Below are 21,855 nucleotides of genomic sequence, written 5' to 3'. Positions count from 1 at the left end.
TCCACCCCCAAGCAGGGACCTAAGCCTTTCTTGCTGCCCATCTTCCCCTGTCTTTCTGCTCTGGCAGCAGGTTGCACTACCTGTAAGGTGGGCATAGCTCCAGGGCTAATCTTCCAAACCTCCTTACTGTGGCTTCTCTGAGGCCAGAGGGCTCTCAGCTTTGAATGGCAGGAAGCTAGAAGTGATTTCATCAGGAAGTGGGTGTCCAAGGCAGCTGCCAGCCTAGGAGTCTGGGAAGCCCTCACCTGCTGCTTCCTCTCTGACCAGTACTGTAACAGTGCCAGGCAGCTTCGACTGAGCACTTCCTGTGTGTCAGGCCCTGTTCTAAGGGATGTGCATCCTTATCCACACAACGTGCTGTAAAGTAGGTACTTCTAGCACCTACAACACCGCCCCTGTTAGCTAACTGTTGGCTCAGGAAAGAGAACTTTGACTGGCAACCGATAGATGAGGATTTAGAGGCTGTGAGTTTCTCAGGAGCTGAGCCAGAGGAGTCCTGGAAGAGGTGAGCCTGGAGCTGAATCTCAAAGGAAAGGTGGGTCAGAGTTTGACCAGAGAAGGGCTTTCTGGTCAGGGGACATGGTTTGAGCAGGAGCAAGGAAGAGCCTTACAGTTGCAGGGGAGAATGAAACCAGCCTTGTGCAGCGGAGAGGGCTGCAGAGGCGGAAAAGCCTCGTTGTATGTCGTACAGTGAGGAAAGTGTTCTTGGTCAAAAAGCAGTGTTCTGGCAGTAGTGTTACATGGGACAAGATCTGGGTGAACTCCCTAGTGACAGGACCCAGCATGTGACATGACACTGAGGTGTGGGACAGTGGGACACTACCTCATAGACCTGGTCTGCCGTGGATTTGGGGCCCCTCTGGGACCTGGCACTGCCAAGAACTCTGAGAGTGACAGGTGCCAGGAGGCACTCATTTGGTATCAGGCACAAGGGGTTGGCAGGTCTGCAGGTGACAGTGCTTCTTCACCTTCTGTTCCAGGTTGAATCCCAAAAATGTTCACCAGAGACCTACAGTGGCCCTGCTGTGTGGGCCCCATGTGAAGGGGGCTCAGGGTATCAGCTGTGGAAGGCACCTAGCCAACCATGATGTCCAGGTCATCCTCTTCCTGCCAAACTTTGTCAAAATGCTGGAGTCCATCACCAATGAGCTGTCTCTCTTCAGCAAGACCCAAGGCCAGCAGGTGTCCAGCCTCAGAGGTGAGCGCTTGCGGAGGGCCGGGCTGAGCCCTCCCCTAGGTAGTTAGAGAGTCTGGTCCTGCCACCCAGTGGCGACAGGTGGAACAGCACCGCGAGTGTAAGGGGTGCTCTGCCTCTGCTGTCCCTTCACCCTCCCCGGTCTCCCATCACTCAGACCGAGCGCCGGGGACCCATTTGTTCGTTTCACAGATATTTACAGACCTGGCGCTGTACCTGACACTGGGGATATGGCTGTAGATTTGTTTTTTTAATTTGTGCTTCCATGGAGCTGACGTTCTGATGAGGACAGATGAAGAGATGAGTAAGGAACGTTTCTCTCAAGTCACATGGCAGTGAGTGTCAGGAGAGGCAGATGAAGCAGGGAAGGGTCTAGAGAGAGTCGGAGGCTGGGGAGGGGCGGGGCGGGGTTAGGCGCCGCAGGCTCAGGTCAGAAAGGGCCTGTGGGTCACTGGTAAGGGTCTGAACTCTGTTCTGGGTGAGGTCGTCAGTCACTGGAGGAGTGAGAGAAAAGGTATAAGCAGTCGATTCTTCCGGCTTCTGTCTGAGAGTGAACGAGGCCTACAGTGAGAGGTGTTAAGAGGCTGCTGTGACCCATGAGAGAGGCGGTGGCTGACATAGTGGTAGTGCTGGAGGTGCTGTAGGGTGGTCTGTTTCTGAATCGGTTTGGAAGGTAGAGTCTACAGACTGGCTGTAGGGTATGAAAAAGAAGGGATAAGAATAACTGCAAGGCTTTTGACTGGAATAACTGGAAGGACGGCGGTACCATCCCTGAGATGGGAAGACTTGGGAGAGGAGGTTTGGGGAGGACGAGCTGAAGCGGAAAGATGCCTGTTGGTTATGCAGATGGAAATGTTAATTGATAGAGGTGAGTCCCGAGTAAACCGAAGGGATCTGATCTGGAGTTAGGAGTCTGTAGGTGGAATTTAAAGCTCTAAGGAGCCTGGGTAAGATGTCTTGTAGGAAGAGAGAGTAGATAGAGAAGAAGTTGCTGGACTGAGTTCATTATGAAGAAGTCAGAGAGCTGAGAGACCAGTTAGGGGGATAGGGAAGGAGTGGTCAGTGGAGGAGAAGGGAAGTCAGGTCTGGTCCTGAGAGGCAGATGAAGAGAGGAGGGTGTGGTCAGCGTGTGGCCAGCGCTCAGCCAGCCATTCTCGGTCCCTGGATGAAGTACTGGGGAAGCCCCTGGGGAAGCTGACAAGAGCAGTTTCAAGTGTAGTGGGGCAAAGTCTGACTGGAGGGAGTTTAAGTGGGAACAAGGGAGAAGTGGAGAGAAGAAATTTAAAAAATGATGCCTTGCCAGGGATCAGACAGCAAGTTGGGGCCAGAGCCTTGGCCAGAGCCTCAGTCTCCTAATGCCCAGGCCAGACTCCTTTGGATGCTCTGGAGACACTGCTGTCACTGTGGAGAGCCTCGTGGTTCACAGGACCCCCACCCCTCACCCCACAGCGGCCTGTCCTACGTAAGGAAGCCAAGAGTCTCTAACTGAGGAGTATGATGACTTCAGGCTGACAGCTGGGAAGTGGGGCTGCTATGGGTTCACCCTTTTGAAATCTTCAGCATGATGCACTATTCCAGATTCTTCCTCTGATGCCCAAAAGTCTTCCTGTCCCATCTGTTTGAGGAAGCAAGTCTGACCCTTCCGTTTGGTCTGATTTCTCCTATTCTCAGTTTAACCTCTAGGGCAGGTCAAACTTACATACTTGTTGAGATACCTATTCTTAAAATGGTCCCAGAAGCCTAGTTAGAGGAGAGAGGCTTTTTAAATGCCTGGGAGAAGTGATAGGTTCCCTCCCCCTTTTTAGGCCCGGGCTGTACGGAGAGCCTATTCCCATGAGATGCTGAGAGGAGCCGGCAAGGCCAGGCTGGCCCCGGCAGGGTGAGTGGGCCAGCCCGGAGTGCAGTGAGTGAGACCGTCCTGCCTGCTCACACTTCTCGGGCCAGTCAGCAGATGGCAGTCAGCACGTTTTTGATGAGCCCTGGGCAGGGCCTTCCTGTGAGGGCTGACTTGGCAGGAGACCCCCACCTTCCCAGAACTACATGATATACCAGGAAGTTAGTGGGGTGTGCAGAGGAGGTAAGGGCCTTATGGCCTGAGAAGCTATGCATACCCCGCTGGACAATGGAGAGGCCTGGGAGCTCCACGAAGACAGTGGTCCATTGGCCTGATATGTTCTTGGTCTGTGGCACCAGAGCAGCTGGGCCTTGGATCTCCTAAATACTGGCCCAGCCTTGAGAAGGCTGGCCTGTGGAAAGGCACCAGAATGATGTCTGAACAAGATACTCTGGGGGCCATTGGGTTCTAGTCCCAGCGTGGGCTGCTGTCTGCTTATAGGGATTTTCAGATGGCTCTCTTTCCTCCTGCAGATCTGCCCACTAGCCCTGTGGACCTGGTGATCAACTGCCTGGATTGCCCTGAGAATGCCTTCCTGCGGGATCAGCCTTGGTACAAGGCAGCTGTGGCCTGGGCCAACCAGAACCGGGCACCAGTACTCAGCATAGACCCTCCTGTGCATGAAGTTGAACAGGGCATTGATGCCAAGTGGTCACTGGCTCTGGGTCTGCCTCTGCCACTGGGGGAGCATGCAGGTCGTGTCTATTTGTGTGACATTGGCATTCCCCAGCAGGTATTCCAAGAGGTGGGCATCAACTACCACTCACCCTTTGGCTGCAAGTTTGTCATCCCTCTGCACTCTGCCTAGAAGGGCTCTGGGTGGACTGGACCCCGCAGTCCCCCGCTGCTCCTGACTCTGAACTTGACAGCGAACGCCTTAAGGATGTGAAACTTCATGGACCTTGGTCAATTTTTTCTCTTTTGGGTTTATTTTTCCTGTGAGAGAACAGATCATATTTAAACTGACCTGTCACCTGCCCTTAGTCAGGGAAAGCTCTCCCACTGGGCGTGCGGGTGGTCGGGAGGCCCACTGAGAGCGCAGTGGCTCCAGGCATCTCTGTACTTGGCCTTCTCCTGCATGGCCGGGTGGGGCTTTGTTTACAGACGTAGGCAGCTCACAGACTGTGTTTCAGGTTTACAGCCGTGGCCGGGGTGCACGCCTTACGGGGGTGGGGCGGGTCCTGGCTGGGGGCCTGTGTTTGCTCCATTTCAGAGCCTGTGGCTTCGTCTCCGGTGTCCTTCCCCGTGAGCCCGTCAGCCCCTCTGATCGCGTAGAGCTGGCCGCGCTGCCGCGTCACTAGAGGGCGGACCTGCGCGCTCCGTTCATTTTGGGGACTGAGGTGAGGCTTTCCGAGCCCCACAAGTTTATTTGGGGATTTTGGCCCTTTCTCCTGAGCTGATCCGTTTTACGCTAGGATTGTTTTCAGCGGTCCCCCCTCCTTCCCGTTCCATCACTCAGAGACAGGGGAGAGGGCGGCATTAGGATGGTTTTACTGCACTGGGATTTCATACTGGTTTTCTGCTGTTTTCACAGGTATCATAAGGTTATGTTACTGTAGAACCGCAGAGCCCCCCAACTCCATACCCGCTCTAGCTGGGGGCTGAGCCTTTGCCTAGTCTGGGGCCGGAGCCCTCAAGGTGCAACTTTAATGTTCAGTGTTGGGGAGCCCCTGGGGGAGCCTGGTGCTGAGTCAGAGGAGGCTCCTTGGTGCTCCCGTCACCCCAGAGCAGGTGCATGTCTGTCCCGTCTGGGCTCTGCCCCAGCTCCTAGTGTCGGGCCTTTGAGCCCTTGGTGGTTGTCCGGTCTAGGTGAGTAAGCTTGGGGTCGGCGCCCCGTCTCAAAGATGCCAAAATGAGGCTAGTTCTGGATGAGCCACCTGGTGGGGCTGTCGTAGGATTGCACTGCTGCCCAGATCCTGTGGCACGGAGTCCCTGGACCTTCCTAGGCCTCGGAGGCTGCTTGGTAGGACAGGAGGCATGCCCTGGAGCCCCTGGCACGGGCCCTTGTGCTTTCAAGCCTTCTTCAGGGCTCCAGGCTTCCTTCTGCTCTGTGCCCACCCACTGTGGCTTGGGGTGAATGGGAGGGCTCAGCAAGGATCGAGGACGCGGTAGGCCCTGGTAGCGAGGGTTTCGGGCTACTTAACCACTTCCCTTAGAGGAGTACAGCCAGGAGCAGATGACGCAGCGCGGAGGGCGGGTCCCTCCTTCCCTCCGTCCTCCCTCAAATATCTCCAGCAGCGGGAGAAGGCCAGAGACTGAGCCCTGTGCTGTGCATCCTCCCCGGGGCTTTGCTCACTCTCAGGGCCAGGAAGCTCCCAAGATGGGGCCCTTCCTTTACTGGCAAGGCCCACAGTCTGAGCAGCAGGGCTGGATTACTTACAGGCATTTTAGTAAGTAACCATTAAACAGTCTGGCTGCCTATTGCAGTTAGGCCCTCTGACTTGGTGCAGTGGAAAACTAGTTAGAAGAACTGTGTCCCAGCAGATTGCTTGCTCCAGTCAATCGCAGTAGCCCTGGGTGGGTGATGGCCTTTGTTGAGGGGCAGTGGGAGTTTGCACCCAAGCCGCGCCCTCTTCTCTCCCCAGGTGGCACTGGAGCCTCTTCCCACCCTCAGCCTAACCCCAGTGGTATTAAAGATAAGCATGATTCCTCTATCTTCAGCTCTTTTCAGAGGCATCCTGCCCAGAGGGCCCAGCCAGCTGGTCACGACCATAACTTACGCAGCTCTTGGGGAGCCAAAAACCAGCACTAAAATAAAGCTGAATGATGGAGTCCTGTGCTCTGGTAAACTGCTCTCTAGGCTGCAGTGAGGGTGCTGCCACCCCAGCCCTGGGTGCCTGCCTGCCTTGGTCGTCTCATACTTGGCAGTCTTCAGTAAGCCATACTTTTTGGGCACGTACAGCCTAAAGTCCTGGCCAGTGACAGGGCTGGAAGGACAGATAAAACCAGGTGCTGCCTGGCTAAGTGCAGTGGGCCATTCCTTTCAAGTCCGTGGGGAACAGGTCCGGGAGGCCAGGGGCTTGCTAGGACTGTGCAGCTCCCGGTCCTCCCTGCTGTGCCTGGCCCAGTTTACACGTAGCTCTGCACAAGCTGAACTAAGAGAGACTTTATTAATAAGGTAGGGAACGGAGAAGGCACGGAGCCTGGAGATGGACACGCTGGTACCAGGGGTTACAAACAGTAAGAAACACTTTATTATAACTTTACAACATATAAATAGCTTGGGTCAAATCTGTGCTTTCTGGCAGCTGGACATCAAGTTCCCTCCCCTGCGGGCCCCCGCCTTCCTTCACATTGCACTGTTCATCGGGTGGCTCCGGCCCTGGGGCCTGAGGGGAGAGGCTGGAGAAAGGGGGCCAGGCAGCCCCAGTCCCGCTCTCCGTTTGCTCCTGTGGTGGCCTGTGTCTGTCATCTGCTTGGGTTGCGGCTGGTGTGGAAGGACCGCTCCTCAGGGGTGAGGCCAGCAAAGAAGGGGTGCAGCAGGGCCTCCGCCAGTGTGATGCGCTGGGCAGGGTCAAATTCTAACATCCTCCTCATCAGGTCAAACAGCTGCACGTGCTCCAAGGAGTCTTGGAGCATGTAACTCTGCTCAGGGACACAAGGTGCCTCAGTGTGATGGCAGGGTCGTGGGAAGCCACAGCAGGTCCCCTGGCCTCTGGGAAGCCTTGCTGCATGGGCTGAGGAGGCAGTGGTGCCTCCCTGGAGGACTTCTGCCCTCCAGGACAATGAGCAGCTCCTTTCCTTTCATGCCTGTGTTGAGCACTTTGCTCTGAACTTGTCTCTACTGGGTGTCTTGCTGGCTTGGTGCCTCTGCCCCCACATGCAAAGTCCTGACAGGTAGAAATCACCTCTGCGAAATTCACTTGTCCAACATCAAATGCAGTTGACAGAGGCTTCCTGGCCATGTCTAGGTCTTCCCTCCCACTCACCTCAGTCCTGCCTAGTTCTTCTTAAAACTGAGAGAAGGGGGGGGGGCAGGAAGCAGCAGGGTCTCGGACAGCTGGCTCCTCTGGTGTTCCCCAGTTACATTCATAGCCACCCTTTGGGGAGGGGGGAGGGCTAAGGGCCCCTCGGGGGCACTCTGCAAGAAGCCCCGCCGCAGCACCCAGCAGCCTTGGGTGCAGCCTCCCACAGAGCCGGAGCGAGGAGGCAGCGTTTAGCTGCCCGGCCTGTCTCTCTGCTGTGTGTCTGCCCAGTGCCTGGGGTCTCCTTGGCATGAGTTGAGCTGGGGGAAGCCAGAAACTGACCTTCAGAGGTTTGCAGTTCTCCTTCACATACCGGCCATCAGAGCTGTTCTCATCCCAAACCAGGCCCCCCTTATAGAAATATTTCTGCTTTCTGAAAATGAAGGGAGAGAATCAGGTCTTGGGTCAGGGGTTAGGGAAGACTGCAGCAACCTGGGGAGCAGCAGCAAAGCCAGGCAGGGGCTCCTGGCCTAACCTAGCAGGGCAGGAAGGTCTGGGCAACGGGTTTGCCTGGTCACTTGGAAGCGTGTACAGGGAATGCTACCTGAGGCTGGAAGAGCCGTGGGGTGTCCCGCAGAGCCTCCCTAGCATCTTGGGCCCACAGGCAACATGGGGAATGCTGCTGAGGCTAGCCCCACAGGAGCTGCCCGGGCGCCTTACCTGGTGCGGTGGACCATGTGTGATGGGATGGGCCCTAGGATCTTCTCCATCATCACCAAATGCTCTCGGTTTTCATGGGTCTGTGGAAGGTCAGGGACAGAGCAAGCAGGGGTCAGGTCCAGCCTCAGCCCCGGCAGAGAGAAAAAGGGACAGAAGATGGCCAAGTGCCCTCCGTGCTGCTGGAGATGGAGACCCGCCAATGCAACAGCAGTCTCAGCCTTTCAGACCAGGTGGCTGCCCACCAGCCTAGAGCCAGAGGGCAGGCCCGCTTGGGGACTTCTCTCCTTGGCCCTTGGGTGGACTCACTCATGATTGTGAATCTGGTTGCACCTTCACTCGCTTCCCGGAAGGTGCCCTGCCCAGCCCATCTCCCTGCCCCTCTGTCTAGAATGCTCGCTCCTTGCCCCTGCAACCCTCCCTCCTCTCTGGCTGAGCCCAAGACCTGCTGAAGGCCCCAGCTACTCTGAGCTCTCCTGCTCCTGAGCAGCCACAGCCCTCAGGAGCCTGAACCTCACGACACGTGGGCGGGCGGTGGCACAGAGGGGCTTTCCGCGCCAGGCCCCTGCATCCCTCAGCAGCAGTGCTCAGGATAGTGGGGCTGTGTAGGAGGCCTTACCTGGAAGAGTGTGAAGCCCCGGTAGTACTCAAAGAGAATGCAGCCAATGCTCCAGACGTCACAGGGCTGTGCCCAGCCCAGCTCTGAAAGCCAAGATGAGGAGAAGCTTAGAGATCGGCCCGTGCCCCCAGGCTAGAGGGCACAGGGCAGCTGCCACACTAGCTGGCAGGACTCTTGCCCAAACCCTAGCAGAAGTCCCTTTCTTGGTAAGGCCAAGTCAGCCATCACGGTGACTCAGGACACTGGCCCCGGGCACATGAGTGCCGCTGTTCACGGCCTCCCGCCAGCTGCCCACTTTATCAGGGTGGGGACTGTGCAAGCACTCACCAAGGATCACCTCAGGTGGGCGATAGTGACGGGTGGCCACAATGGTGGTGTGATGCTCATGGTCAAAGGTGGCACTGCCGAAGTCAGCCACTCTGATGCTGGTGTTCTTCACTGCCTTCTCCTCACAGCTCTGAGGGCAAGAAGGTGAGCCAGGTCAGGAGCGGGCCCAGTGGGTCACCCACCCCTGGAGCAGGGCCTCACCTTCTCACCCCCCCGTTAAGTACCTTGTGCTCATTGTAGAGGGTTTCAAACTCAGAATTCACAAACAGAATGTTCTCTGGCTTCAGGTCTGTGTGGGTCAGTTGGTTCTCATGGAGAACTGAGGCAGCAAGAAAAAGGAAAGCTGACGCTGAGAAACTGGGCCGTGTCCGCTCTGGCTGCCCCGCTATCCCCAGGCCAGACCCCTCCTCCAGAGCAGCCTGCCGGGGCCCCTCGCACCTCTACGCTCAGCAGTGGGCCAAGGAGACCAGGCTCTGCCTCTGCACTGGCCTCCCCAGAGTTCTCTGCCTGGGGCCTTGGAGAATTCTGAGACTTCAGAAGAGAGGTGCAGGGGGAGCTTTTTCCATTCAAAACACTTCCCTTCACCTCCCTTCTGCATGGGCCAGGCCTCCTCAGCCTGCCGCTGACCAGCAGCTGTGACACCAGCCTTGGAGTGGTTCCCTTCCCGAGCACCAGCCCCCACACTCACAGTGCCCAGGGCAAGATGGAAATGCAGGTCCTCTTACTCAGAAATTACTAAGAATGTCAAGAGGTGATAAAAGAGCATTAAACAGGCACAGGGCCACCGTGCAGCCTGACCCGCCACTCTTCATCCCTAACCCTGAGCAGGGATGTCAGCCTTCTCCCTCCAAGTCCCGCCCTGTGGATGGTAGTGCCTCTCCACTCATCACTTCCAAGCCCTGGGCTCCCACTGGCACTCAGGACCCTCACAACAGTGGGGCCCACCTCTCTTTACCCGACTGTGTGTCAACATGTGCCAGGCTCTGGGCCGTCACTGAGCTGCTCAACTTTGGTGGACTGTTCTTCCCTGTCTCCTCCATCTGTGCAGGGCAGACCCTGCATTGTCTAGCTCAAGGTTACCTACTACCAAAGAGTCTGTTGTGCTCCAACCACAAATCCTGTGGTGCTAAGCATGGGCACCACCAAGTATGCTCCTAAAGGTAGTCAGGCGGCTGGTAGGTGATGGTTAGACCAAGGGTGGCCTTGTGGGTAAGATCTGCCAGGTATCCTATGCAGAAAGGTGAAAGCAGGGCTGGCAGCAGGCCAGTTCTGGAGCAGCACTTTCCTTCTTCCTGGCTGCCTGGAAGCAGAGGCTGGCACAGGAAGCCCCTGGAGGGAACTGTAACCTCTCCTTTCTCAGCAATTCCTGACTGAAGGCCTTTTGGCCAAGGGGACCCCACTACTATCAGGCCCACCAGAATGGTTATCAGTGCGCTGGAGTGAATGGGGGAGCGTGGAGAGCAGATGACTTTGCTGCAGGTAGTGGCCACCCCACGCTCCGAGAGTGGACGCTTACATCTAAGGGCGTGGCAGAGCTGGTAGGCCATGTGCCGGACATGCGGTAGGGGGTAAGGCTGGAAGTTATTCTCCTTCAGGAACTCAAAGGTGTTCTTGCCCAGGAGCTCAAAGGCGATGCACATGTGACCGTGGAAGTTGAACCAGTCAGACATCAAGACGCACAGGCTGGGGGAGAAGGACGGGTGGGGATCAGGCTGTGCTGGGGGACTGGCTGCCCCACCCCACCATCCGATGAAGCCAGTCCCCACTCCGTCCCGGACCACTGGGTCACACCAGGATGCAGACACATGAAGGAGAAGAACCAGTTGCCAGAGCAAGAGCACGTCTCCTCCTCAGCTGTCACCCAGGTCAGCTTGGAGCAAGGGCTGGATTTCCTGCCGCGGGCGCATCCTGGCCCGAGGCTGCCCGCCTCACCCGTTTATGATATGGGCCTTGTCCCTGTGTCTCCGGGCTCAGCACAGTGCTTGGAGAGAAAATGCTCAGTGTCTGGCCAGAGGGGCTCTCCTGCGGGTATCTGGCTGCACGAGCCCCAGACAGCTTCAGGTGACGTCTTATCTAGTGCCCACTAACGACCCAGGGAGGGCCTGAATTTACGAAGGCAGGGCTGAGAGGCCTGCCTCAGAGCACAGCTGGTTGAGGGTAGAGCCTGGTCTGAAATCCAAAGGTTCCTTCCAGCAAGTGTGCCTGGCCAAGCCCCCCTGGCTCTGGGTACAGGGAGAAGGCACGGTGCCATCTAGGGGAGACCCAGGGGCCCAGGCAGCTGGGGCTGGAGCGGACCCTTTCCCCACTGAAAGCTCCGCTCCCATGCCCTGCTGACACTTACAACTTGTTCTCTTTGTCCTTCTCCTTGATTTTTTTGAGAACATTGATCTCTAGGCGGGCAGCCTCCCGGTACTTGCCCACGTTGCGGATGATCTTCAGGGCAACCTGAGACTTCCCTCTGGGACCACGGAAGGAAGCACAGGTTCTCATGAGAAGCTGCCCGGCGTTTCCCCCCCCCACCCCGCCCCACCCAACCCAGCAGCTCAGGATTCCAGGAACAGGGCCAGTCTACCCGCCCCGAAGAGAGCCGGTACTTGACATCCAGCCTGCCCATGTAATACCAGACCTCCACCCTCTTAACAGCAGGATCCCTTGGCATCTGTGCCAGCCTTAGGCTTTTATTATCTCAGTCACTGCCAGTTTACAGGGGAAGTGGGCAGAGTACAGGTCTATCCCACTGACCAGCACCAGACCCAGGGCTCACTCAGTAACCCAATCCGTAAGCAGTCAGCCCTGACCCCAGCCAAGCCGTCCCACCCGGAACCTTCCTGTGGCTCCTCCTGACTTCCCTGGGCATGTCTGCAAGTCCGGGAGCACAGCTCCCCTTGGGGAAGAAGTTCCAGCATGGAGTAAAGGCCCAGCAAGAGGGTAAGGGTGCCAGAAATACGGTCCTCTCGCTGGGGAGGGGCCGCAGGGCCATTCTCTTTACCACAGCCCCTTTGGCCCTACCTCCCTGTCTCCTAGTCACAGAGTCTCTCAGACCACTGACAGCCAAGACCCCTTGTTCAGTGTCCAATGAGGATTTTAACATTTTTTGCTCTGTACTTCTTACCCCCGAGCCCTGCTCCATAGGCCACTTGCAGGATGCCAGCAGAAACCTAAGGTTAAGCCGCCAGGCCCAGTGGCTGTCAGGAAGGGACAGCCAGAATTCAGGTGGCTAGAGGGGAGCTGGAGTGAGACAGCCCCGGCCCACAAGGGTGTAGCCTCAGGTCCCTGGGGGCTGGCCCTTGGTGCCGAAGGGAAGGCTCACGAGCCCCAGGGGAGAGGCATCTCCTAGGGGATACCCTGCTTTTCTCTATCCCCTTTTCCCAGATTTTCAGGGAAAGAAGGGATCTTAGCAGAAAGACCACCCACTCCAGCCTCCTTTAGAATATGATCCCTCAACGGCATTCCCACCCTCAACATAGGGGGCTCATCACTTCCACAGGCAGCCACTGCCAGGGTTAGATTGCTCCGAGGCGAAGGCCCTTTCACGTCCTTACAACAAGCTCACTGGGCTCCTCCCTTTTGGACGCCTCATAGGTCCCCTGGGCCCTATGCCTACCCCTTAGTGGCTTCAGAGGCTCTGTTCCCCTACTACTCAGAGGCATAGCCAAGAGAGCTTGGCCACCCCCGGGTGTTGAAGATCCCAGATCTGCCACACTTCTCTCTGGTCACAGAATAGCCTACATGTCCCTAGGCCCACTTTTCCAGCCTGAACCTCTTGGGCCACATTAGGTCCAAGGGGTGTTTAAATGGGTACTGGGGGGCCAGGGAGGCTCCTCTCAGCCACTGCCACATCTCGGGGCCAAGAGCTGGCTAGACTGCCAGGTCTACCCGTCCTTTCTGAGCACCCCTCTGCATGTGGGAACACTGCAGCACAGTGGTACCCAGCCCTGCCACTCAACAAGGAGGGATATGGGCAAACCCTAAGCATGTTTCTTCCGTCTCTAAAATGGCAGGTCAGTCATATGGACAGCACACTGCTCAAGTAAGGCAGCAAGGCCATAAGCACTTTGTAGCTAGAGCACCCACCCAGCGAGAGGGCCGGCCAGGCAGGGAGGCAGCAGGCTCCCAGCCTCCCAGCCCAAGGTGGAGGAGCAAGGGTGCTGGTCTGGAGGGATGGCAAGGGGATAAAAATGTCCCACTGTTCAGCCGGGAAGGGAGCAAGGTGCCCACAGCAGCACCCCGACACACAGAAGTGCACCCTTGCCCTACATGAGCACACTCAACCCTAGCTGCTCTGGAAGGGCAGGGGCCTGCTGGGGGAGAAAACCCGGGTCTTGATTCTCTCAACTAGCACGTGCACAGTCTCGGGTGGACCTGCACAGAGCGGGAGCTCGTGCTTGGGGGGCTCGGCGGTGTGCTCGACCCCCGGCCAGGCCCAGACCGCGAAGAGCCAGAGCCTTGGCCCGATCCTGACGCCCACCGCCGCCGCTGTGGCCCCGACCGCCAACCAGAGGTTCCTGGGCAGGGACAGCACACGCCTGTGAGGCCCCTGGACTCTTCCCTATTTCCGGGGATCAAGAACCCCAACACGGGCGGGTCAGAACTCGGCTTTGGGGTCATCTTTGCGACAAAGGTCAAGCTCTGACGACTCCCTCCTCCCGAGAAGCCCCCTCACCTGGCGTGGTCCAGGCACTCCACCACCTTGCCAAAGGTGCCTTCGCCCAGGTTCCCCACGATCTCATCTAGGAGAGAAAAGAAACAGAGCGTGAGGGTCTGCAGGGCGGAGGGTCGGCAGCTCCTCCAAGTTCACAGCACTCAAAGTTTCAAAAACAAAAAAGGTTTCTCTCTCTCTGCTACACTCTTAAAAACAGAAGTTGCTAGTGTTGGTGTCATTCAGGCAATTACTAGAGGCCCCTCCGGGCAAGGAGAGCTCTCGTCTAACAAGGGGGGTAGGAAGTAGAGGTAAAGGTTTACGAAAGGTGGCTGTACATCGCTCTTGGAGCCAATCGCCGATCCGGCACACCAGGTGGCCCTCCTTGTCATCTTCCACACTCCGGCTGCTGCGCTTACTGCTCTGTTGGCTTCTCTGCATGCACCGCCCCCCGAAACGCCATCCGACCAATCGCATGGTAGGCGGTTCCGATTGACAGATTGAGGTGTCAGTCAAAGGCAGAGGTGGAGACGGTGAGGAGCCGGTGGGTTGGTTGGTTGGGTTTTCCAGATGCCAGCATTTCATAAGGCACACAGCATATATAACGATAGGGATATTGCAAGGGACACGTCAAGACACAAGCCGACTTCAAAAACAGAAAAGTAAAAACAGCTACAGGTACGTAAAGAGAACTCGGACATTATCTCAGAGGAGCGTGCCCAAGTGCTCAGAAAGACGACCAGCCTGCGCCGCTGAGGGGCCAGGCCGCTCCTGCACCGGGTCTCCCGCCCAAGGTCCTCCCGAGGCGGCTTCGGCCAGGGCGGAGACGCAGTGAGATCGACGCACGAAGGCGGCCGCTCCGGCCCGGGTCCGATGATCCGGCATGGCCAGGGGCCACCTGCCTCCAGCCGCAGCGTGCCCAGCCTGTCCGTGCCTGCCTGTTCACCCACACAGTCCTGCACACGCCCAGCGGCTGCCACTCAGAGCCAGGCGGCTATCCCGGACAGCATCCGTGGCCAGACTCGACGGCACCACCAGAAACCGCCTTCCATCAGCCTCTGTGCCGCCAGCCTCGGGCAGGGAAGGAGCCCAGGACCCTCCGGGCTGGCCGACTTCCTACCACAACGGTCCACAGAGGCCTCAAGCCAGCTCCTGCCCTGGCCTTGGCACTCACGCCACCCGCAGGCCAGGCCTATCCTGAGCCTCGTGATGACAGAGGGCACCGACAAGAGAAGAAGCGGGGCCACAGACCTGTGGCCGTGTGGCAGTGCGCAGAGAGGCCGCCAGGCCGTGCCGGGCGCCCACACAGTCAGCCCGCAACCCGTGGCTGCTCCAAGAAGTCACAGGAGAGCTGGACAGAGAAAGGATGCTTGGCCTCTCCACTGGCTCTGCCACCACCACTCAGGGGCCTCGCGGCCAGTGGGAGGGAGTGTGGAAGGGAGGAGGGGCAGAGGTGAAGAGAAGACAGCACAGAGCCTCAGATACACAACTGGCTTTCCTTCCTGGGGGTCTGAATGCAGTGCGGGCTCCTGGTCTCAGCAGAGACCTTTACAACCCTCCACGCTTGGAACACCGCCAGGCCCTCTTGATATGTGGCCTGCAACTGGACAAGGCCTGGGGCTGAGGGCCTCTCCGCCATCTCTGCACGTGCCCCATCATGCAGGCATCACCTTGCCCCTTGTGCGAAGAGTCTAGGCTGAAGAGAGCCTGGCTGGAGGTCAGAAAGGAAGCGCCCACTCTGAGCTGATTGACAAGCAGACCCCCTCAACCCGAGGGCGCTCCAGCCTCCGGGCCTTTGGGGAGGGGTGTGGAAGTGAGACTGCAGAGGTGGGTGCAGGCCACACCAATCAGATCGCTCAGTTATGTGTGGGGGCAATTCCTGGTGGAAAGAACCAGCCATCCAGTTCCAGACCACATACCAGCAGACCTGTTAGGATCCCTAAGAAGTGTCCCCAGCCACTTGAACCATGCAGCCTGTGCCTGGCACAGCGTGGAGACAGACAGGCCACGGGTCAGCCCACGCCGGAGCCAGAGCCTCTGCAGCTGCCGCTGCCAAGAGGCCAGAAGACAGAGGAGCTGGGCCCCCTGCCCTGCCCTGCACCTGGATCAGACGACACATACACACACATGCACACACACCAAATGCGCGCGCAGGGCTGGCAGTACTCACCCAGACCAGCCAGCCTGAGAGGAAGCTAGAAAGAGATGAGGCCTTTATGCCCCAGCCAGCACACTCTGGCCACCACTCACCGAGGAGGCGCTGCTACAAGACCTGGTGCGGCGTTTGTGGCAGTGATGGGCATGCTTGCGGGTCCGGTACGGCTCCCTCTCCCGTGACCGCCGACGGTGATGGGAACGTGCAGATCCATAGCAGTCCTCTCCAAAGGATGGGCTCCGCTCTTCACACCGGTATGCGTCACTGTCACGGCGCTCCCGGTATCTCCTCTGGTAGGGCAGGCGGTCGTGGCTGTCAAGAGGGGGATGAGGACATTGTTCAGACTCGGCCCTTCCTCCCACCCACCAGCCAAGTCCCTGCCACCAGGCAAGAGGCGTGTGGTGGGGCCCCTGCAAAGGGCTCACAAAGGTGAACACAGATATACAGACTGGGGTAAGTGGGAGAGGAGGGTGTTCATGTGTGTGTGAAGCCCAACCTCTAGAACCTCAGCTACTGGCAGCAAACCTCCAGCACCACAGGAAGCACAGTGCCAGGGAGAGCAAGCATGGTGAAGGGCTTCCGAGGACAATGCCTGGGAGCACGCTGTGGTCCTGCTGAGTCTGCCATTTTGGCCTGGGGACTGAGATAGGACCAGGGACCCACCGCTGGGAAGGACTGCAATTATGTTCCTAACCCTCACTGAGGTTAGCAGAGGAGATGTTGGCCTAGAAAAGGGGGGGTATGTCTGGAGAAGGAAGACTCAGGAGTTGAGAAGGGAAGGGTGGTAAGGATGGCAGCAAATGCTGAGGCCAGGAAATGCAGGCAAGATCAGGGAAGATCCCGAAGAAAGAGGGCAGTGACCTGGGGGCAGCCAGGCAGAGGTAGCGGTCAGTGGGAAGAGCCCGGGGCGGCCACATGTCTCCAGATTATCTCCCTAGCCTTGCTGAGGGAAGGAGCCCTGCCTTCAGACCTAGTGCCCCTCTCACCTTCTAGACCGAGATCGTCGGGGCGGAGGCTCCCTTCGAGATGGGTATCGCAGTCTCCCTTCGTGCTCCCGACTGTAAGACCTCCTCCTCTTCCATCTGTAGCTCAGGTATGGGTCTGGCTCAGGGGAGCGGTATCGCTTACAGTGATGCATCTAAGCCAAGAGAAATACAAAGCCCTGCTAAACACACCGCCAGCCACCTCCAGTTCCAGGGCAGCCTAGGCACTCCTGAAGAAGGGGCCCATTGTTCTGTTTGGGGGCAGCCCCTCCCAGGGGTTTATGAAGTGAAGAACTCTGAGGTCACACTGGGCAAACAGCAGACAATGGGTACCACCCTTCTCTGACCGTGAACAAACAAACAGCTGTCTCCCCAGCAGAGCATCATTGGCCTGGTGGCCTGAGCACCCGGGGAACAGGCAAGCCAGGGCAGGTGCTGGGGCAGAATGCAGGGAGAGGCTGGGAGCACGATCACAGGGGACCAAGGCCAAGGAAAAGAGAGCCTCCTGTGCTCAATTCCCTCTTGCTTGTCTGTGGTGACCTATGAGGCAACTGCTCTGTCAAGCCAGAGTTAAAGGGCTGTTGGTAGGGAGCCACTGCACAGGAGCAAGGGGTGAAAGCCTTCAAGTCTGGGAGCCAAACTGCCAAGGCCCCAAATTGACCCCCACTCAAGGCAACAAAGACACAAGTCAGTATGAGGAGCCAAAGGCACGATCAAGAAGACCTGCCTGTGGAGAAAGAGGTGTGCAGGGTCACAAACATTCCCTGGCCCAGTTGAAGATCTGGCCATGCAGACACGGGGGACTGCCCAGCCCCTGCTGGCTCACACTCCATCTCAGGGGTGCTCAGAGGATCCAGGTTTCTTGACCGAGGCCCATTTGGTACCTTCAGACCACCTGCGGTGCCACGCTGAGCAGTACCTCCCCATCTATGCAGCACTACCATCACTGTCACTCCTTCTATATCCCCTGCTCCAGTACCCTCTCCTGTGCCCATGTCAGGAGCAGCAGAGGGCTGGCTGGCTGGCAGGCCTCTATGACTGGGGAGGCAGGCCAAAAAGGCCCCACCCCACTAAACCCCGTTCAGGTACACTGGCCACAGGAAATTGCCAGGCCGGCTCAGCTACCAGCTGAGAAAGATGGTGAAATCAGCTCCCTGCTTCACCCACATCCAAAACCTTGACACTGCCTCCTCCACGGGGAAGGCTGGGCCTGAGCCTTCATCTGGCCATAGCCAATGGTGGTCAGCCCTGGGTTTGTCTGGCCAATCACGTTATGGACAAACCCACTGAGGTTTCCCCACCTTATGAAAAGGGTCTATCAGGAGGAGAGCAGATTGGAATGGCTCCCCTGGGATAAACAGGGCAGCAAGGTGTATCTGACCAAACCCCTGGAAGCTCCTCCATGATCCTGAGAAATTCACTGTTCTCAACCCCTGACTAGTAGCTGTCTTCCCCGGTCTACCTGAAGTTCCAGCCCTCTCAATCCTTGGAGATAAATACTATGTAAAGTCACTGATGGCTCTTCAAGAGCTTAGACTATTGTTTTGAGGATCAGCTGACCAATGTTTCACTGTTTTCCTGCAATTACCCTGGGTCAGGTGCCCAAGCTATGGAAGGCCTATCACATCTCACTAAGTGACATACAAGATGCTCCCAAGTGGCCAAGGCAGAGGCCCTGCCCATTCTCACTGGGCACATAGAGCACCAGAGCTGGAGGACATAGTTTAGTCCGCCAACAGGCCCAAATTCCCTCTGGGACCTAGAAGATTGCTACATCCACACACGTTCCCATTAGCAGAAAGAACACAGCTTCAAGGACAGATAGATGTTAATCTGAATCCTGGCACTGCCAAGGTTAAAGCACTGCATGCTTTTAGGTAAGTTATTAAACTACTCCAATCTTCAGCTTCCTCTTGTAACAAGGGAATAGCAATCTTTTACAGGATTCTGTGAGGGTTTAATTATGTCACTCCTTTAAGTAACATGCCTAGCACATGCCTTAGGTCATATACCTAGCCCAAGTCTGGGCCCACAAGAGGAACTGAAGGCAGCAGCTTTTCATTACCAACATTAAAAAGGTTCCAGGTAACACCTTTGGGTCTATGTTAAATACCTCAAGGGCATTAAGGGCATTTTACTTCCAAGTCCCTTCTAAGGGACCCAGGGGAAGGGGGAAGATCGCTGGGCAGAAAATCCTGAACCAAATCCCAGTGCTGCCACTCACTGGCCTCGTGACCTTATACAAGTCATTCTAAGCCTTGGTTACCATACCTGGAAGATGGAGATAACACCTCACAGCCACCTTGGCAAAGGAGATGACAAGTATGAAAGCTATAAAGTACGACACACAAGGCAGTCACAGAGGAAATATGACTTGTAGGAAATCTCCTTTAACACATCCTAGGCAGGTGAAATACTGGGAATAACCAGATGACTCTCATTATCGTCCCAGCCAGGTCTCTGCAGCCCATCTCTCATCAATTATCCCCGATTCTCTGGGACCCCAGCCAACGGGTTGTTTAAAGAAGCAAAGGGCCACAATTACCCTCCAGAAGGCTCTGCTCTGCACAAGAAAGGAGAAGGTAACACGAAGGAAAGCAGGCCGAGGATGACAGCTTTTCTCTGGCTTCTCATTTGCTGTTCCTGGCTAGAGAACTGGGCTGACTAGAAGAGCAGCCAGCCAGGTCAGCGGCTGCCCTCCCGGATCCCAGCCACCCCAGCGCCCCACGGTTATTTTTGGCTGACGCTGCCCCACCACTGCAACCTCAAACCTGCCACCTTGCAAGCCGCCACCGCCGGGTGAAACGCTCCTCCTTTTCAAGGGCATGGAGGAGGGAAGCTGGAAGGCAGCCAACCCCGCCTCGACGGGGGCCTGGCACAGGCATTTCCCACCCCGGCTCCGCACCGGGGAACCCGCACCCGGAACTAAAGCACAGAGGCTCCCGGACTGGGGGCAGCCCGGGCTTTTGTACCGTCAGCCTGGCCCTGCCCCTCCCCCTCGCTGGAGCGGGTCCACCTCAACAAAACACAGAGGGGGCTACGGCTCTGGCTCGCGTCCCTTCCTGACGCTCCGCATCGAGTCCCGAAGATTTCGGAGCCTCGTCCCCGGCAACCGCCGCCAGCGGCAGCAAGCGGGGGCCCTGCAGCAGGCGGAAGGCCGGCCCGGGCCAGCATCAAACACCCGGACGCGCGGGGAGGCGGCTGAGGGCCGAGCCTCGAGCCAGCGGTAGGAGAGGGGTCTGCAGACCCCTCCAAGCTGCCCCGGATAGGACCCGACCCCATTCCGCGGGCAGGTCCAGGGCCCAAACTGTGTCCCTGCAGGGGCCGCTCCGACTCCGATGCCGCGGTACCGAGAGGTCGCAGTCTGCGGTGTTAGCCTCCAGGGAAGAGGCGGGTCAGGGGTGAAAGGTTGGGACCGTGGCCTGACGCAGGCCGGGGAGAAGAAAGAAAGAGAGGAGGCCGAGGCCGACGACGCGCAGCCAGCGCGCCGGCCCAGGCGACTCACCCCACCGCGGCCGCCTTCGCGGGCCCGGGCCCACACTCACCGCCTCCCAGGATCCAGCAGCGGCTAGGCCCCACTCCCCGTTCGGAGCGCCTCTTCCGCTTCCGGCTGTGGCCTCCGCCCGGGACGGCTCCGCCCCTCACGTGACGCGGCCGTCGCGGGCCCGGGAGCTACCCGGCTCGGTGGCCTGGCTGCTCTAGCCCCGGAATCGAAGGCCCTGGAGGACCCGCCTTCTCCGCCCTGGTCAGGGCGGCAGCTGTGGACGCTGGCTCCGGAGGGTCGAGGGGACGTCCCCAGCCGCGTCCCGCCCCCGCCGTGTCGCACTGCACGTCTGACCCCAGGACGCGACAGGGTCGCCGTTCCGGGCCCGCGGGGGCTGGGAGCTGAAAGGTGGGATTTGGCCAGCACCACCCCCTGGACCTCACCGGGACCCCCCCACCCCTTCCTGCGCGCCAGAGGTCATTGTTTCGCCGTTGCCCCAGTGAAAACGGCCCAGAGGACCCTAAAGTCAACGGACTTAGAGCGCCAAGGTTCGGGAGGGTCCCCACTCCCGTCCACGTGAAAGAAGCAGGGGACCTTATTCTCTCTCTTTATGGGGTTTTTTAACCATGGCGGCACGCCCACACTCCCATGTGCATGCACAACAGTTTCTGCGAAGAGACCCGAGAGCTACGTTGGCGGGGTAGGGACGGCGTCTGGAGGAAAGGTGTCTCCTTTTCCTCCAGCATCGCAGTAAGGACGCCAGCGTTGTTTCTCAGTTAATAAACCCCCGCCAAAGAAAAGCCCGGCGCCCTTCTGCGGGGAAGCCGGCAGGCCATTTCTTCTCCGAGTCGTGGGAGGACCCCTGTTGCTGCGGCCGCGAGTGCGGGGTCACCAGAACCCCTCCCATCTCCTGTCCCGCCCTTGGTTAGGGCGGGATAAGGGGGCCCCACTTTCCGGATGAGAAGACAGAGTCCGGTCTTTGGGGAGACCTCAGGTGTGCCGGCGCGCACGCCCCACCCGGCGGGGGACTGGCGTCTCCGCCGCAGGGAGCTGCCCCTGATTACCCCCACGCCGCTCCAGGGCCGGGGCGGGGGCACCCTGCAGGCTCCGCCCCTCCCGCGAGGGCGCTGCAGGGGCAGCCAGGGCTTCCCCGTCCCAGTCGGGAGCGGGCCACTTCCAGTCCCCTCGAACCAGTGAGAGCTGGGCCCGCCCTTGGCCCGGGGTCCGGGCGCGACTGGAGCCGAGCCGCCCCTTAGGAGCTGCGGCGGTTCATTTGTTCCTTAGCCCCTGGCCCGCCCTTAGACTGGACCTGGCCACGTGACTCGGAGTCCTTAGAATCCCCCCCAGTATCCGCCAGCCCCGCCACCCCACCCGAAGTCTACAACTGAAGCCGAGTAAAAACTGGATGCTTGCTCCGCGATCGCAGCCTCAGGACCGGCCTGGCCCCTTACCCCCAAGTGCACACACTGCCCAGTACAGAAAGTCAGGAGCCACTTCAAGCACGCAGGGAGCGACCCAGAGCGCGACTGCCCCGCCCCTAGCCCCGCCCCCTTAGGGTACCGCCTCACGGACCTGAGCTTCTTGAGTTGCCATTCCTGGCCCGGCCCCATGCTTGTCCTGCAGCCTCAGCCACAGCAGCCCGGTTCCATCTCCGTCTCGTCCACTCCGACGAGTTGGCGGGACTCTGTGGTGTCTTCTCTTCCCACAAGTTGGTGCAGCCCACGGTTTCCATAGCTCCGGGAAGCCAGGGCCGTGTCTGCAGCTAACAGCAGAGAAGCTCCAAAAGGCTCCTGCCCCCAGCGCTGCCCTGGGCACCAGGCTCGAGGGGGTAAGTCAGGCTCGTCTTCCCACCAGGCCTCCCATGAGGACCCAGGAGTCTCTGCCTCCAGTAACTCTTCTTTTCTGAAGAAGCTCTCTTTCTGAAATGGAATAAGAGC

At 58.3% G+C, this 21,855-nt stretch overlaps 2 protein-coding genes across 8 annotated transcripts in view; one reads left to right on the top strand and one right to left on the bottom strand.

Annotated features, from left to right (window-relative positions):
* EDC3 (enhancer of mRNA decapping 3) overlaps positions 1-5,860 on the top strand; it is an 83,811-nt gene extending 77,951 nt beyond the window's left edge. For 3 of the 4 annotated variants that reach the window (XM_057488979.1, XM_036907694.2, XM_036907697.2), the window contains exons 6-7: positions 981-1,198; positions 3,563-5,860. In XM_057488979.1, the coding sequence (XP_057344962.1) occupies positions 981-1,198; positions 3,563-3,897 (553 nt within the window). In that variant the 3' untranslated portion in view covers positions 3,898-5,860. The remainder of the gene's footprint in view (positions 1-980; positions 1,199-3,562) is intronic. The other variant, XR_008992674.1, reaches the window with a different exon arrangement.
* A 400-nt stretch (positions 5,861-6,260) lies between these two features.
* CLK3 (CDC like kinase 3) lies at positions 6,261-20,123 on the bottom strand. 4 transcript variants are annotated; one of them, XM_036907698.2, is made up of 13 exons: positions 19,980-20,123; positions 16,438-16,589; positions 15,547-15,763; positions 13,635-13,731; positions 13,321-13,387; positions 10,999-11,115; positions 10,174-10,340; positions 8,882-8,976; positions 8,658-8,787; positions 8,331-8,413; positions 7,715-7,794; positions 7,337-7,427; positions 6,261-6,674 (listed from the first exon to the last, which is right to left on the bottom strand). In XM_036907698.2, the coding sequence occupies exons 2-13, from the start codon at positions 16,587-16,589 to the stop codon at positions 6,498-6,500; spliced, it is 1,473 nt and encodes a 490-aa protein (XP_036763593.1). In that variant the 5' UTR covers positions 19,980-20,123; the 3' UTR covers positions 6,261-6,497. The 4 variants fall into 4 exon arrangements, with proteins under 4 accessions (XP_036763593.1, XP_057344963.1, XP_057344964.1 ...); XM_057488980.1 differs by having other exon boundaries at positions 19,940-20,009; XM_057488981.1 differs by lacking the exon at positions 19,980-20,123 and adding an exon at positions 19,210-19,233.
* Positions 20,124-21,855: the final 1,732 nt, after the last annotated feature.

The sequence above is a fragment of the Manis pentadactyla genome, chromosome 11 (genome assembly GCF_030020395.1).
Source record: "Manis pentadactyla isolate mManPen7 chromosome 11, mManPen7.hap1, whole genome shotgun sequence".
NCBI classification, from domain to species: Eukaryota; Metazoa; Chordata; class Mammalia; order Pholidota; family Manidae; genus Manis; species Manis pentadactyla.
The sequence above is the reverse complement of the archived record's forward strand: the minus strand, read 5'-3'. Positions and strand labels throughout refer to the sequence as shown.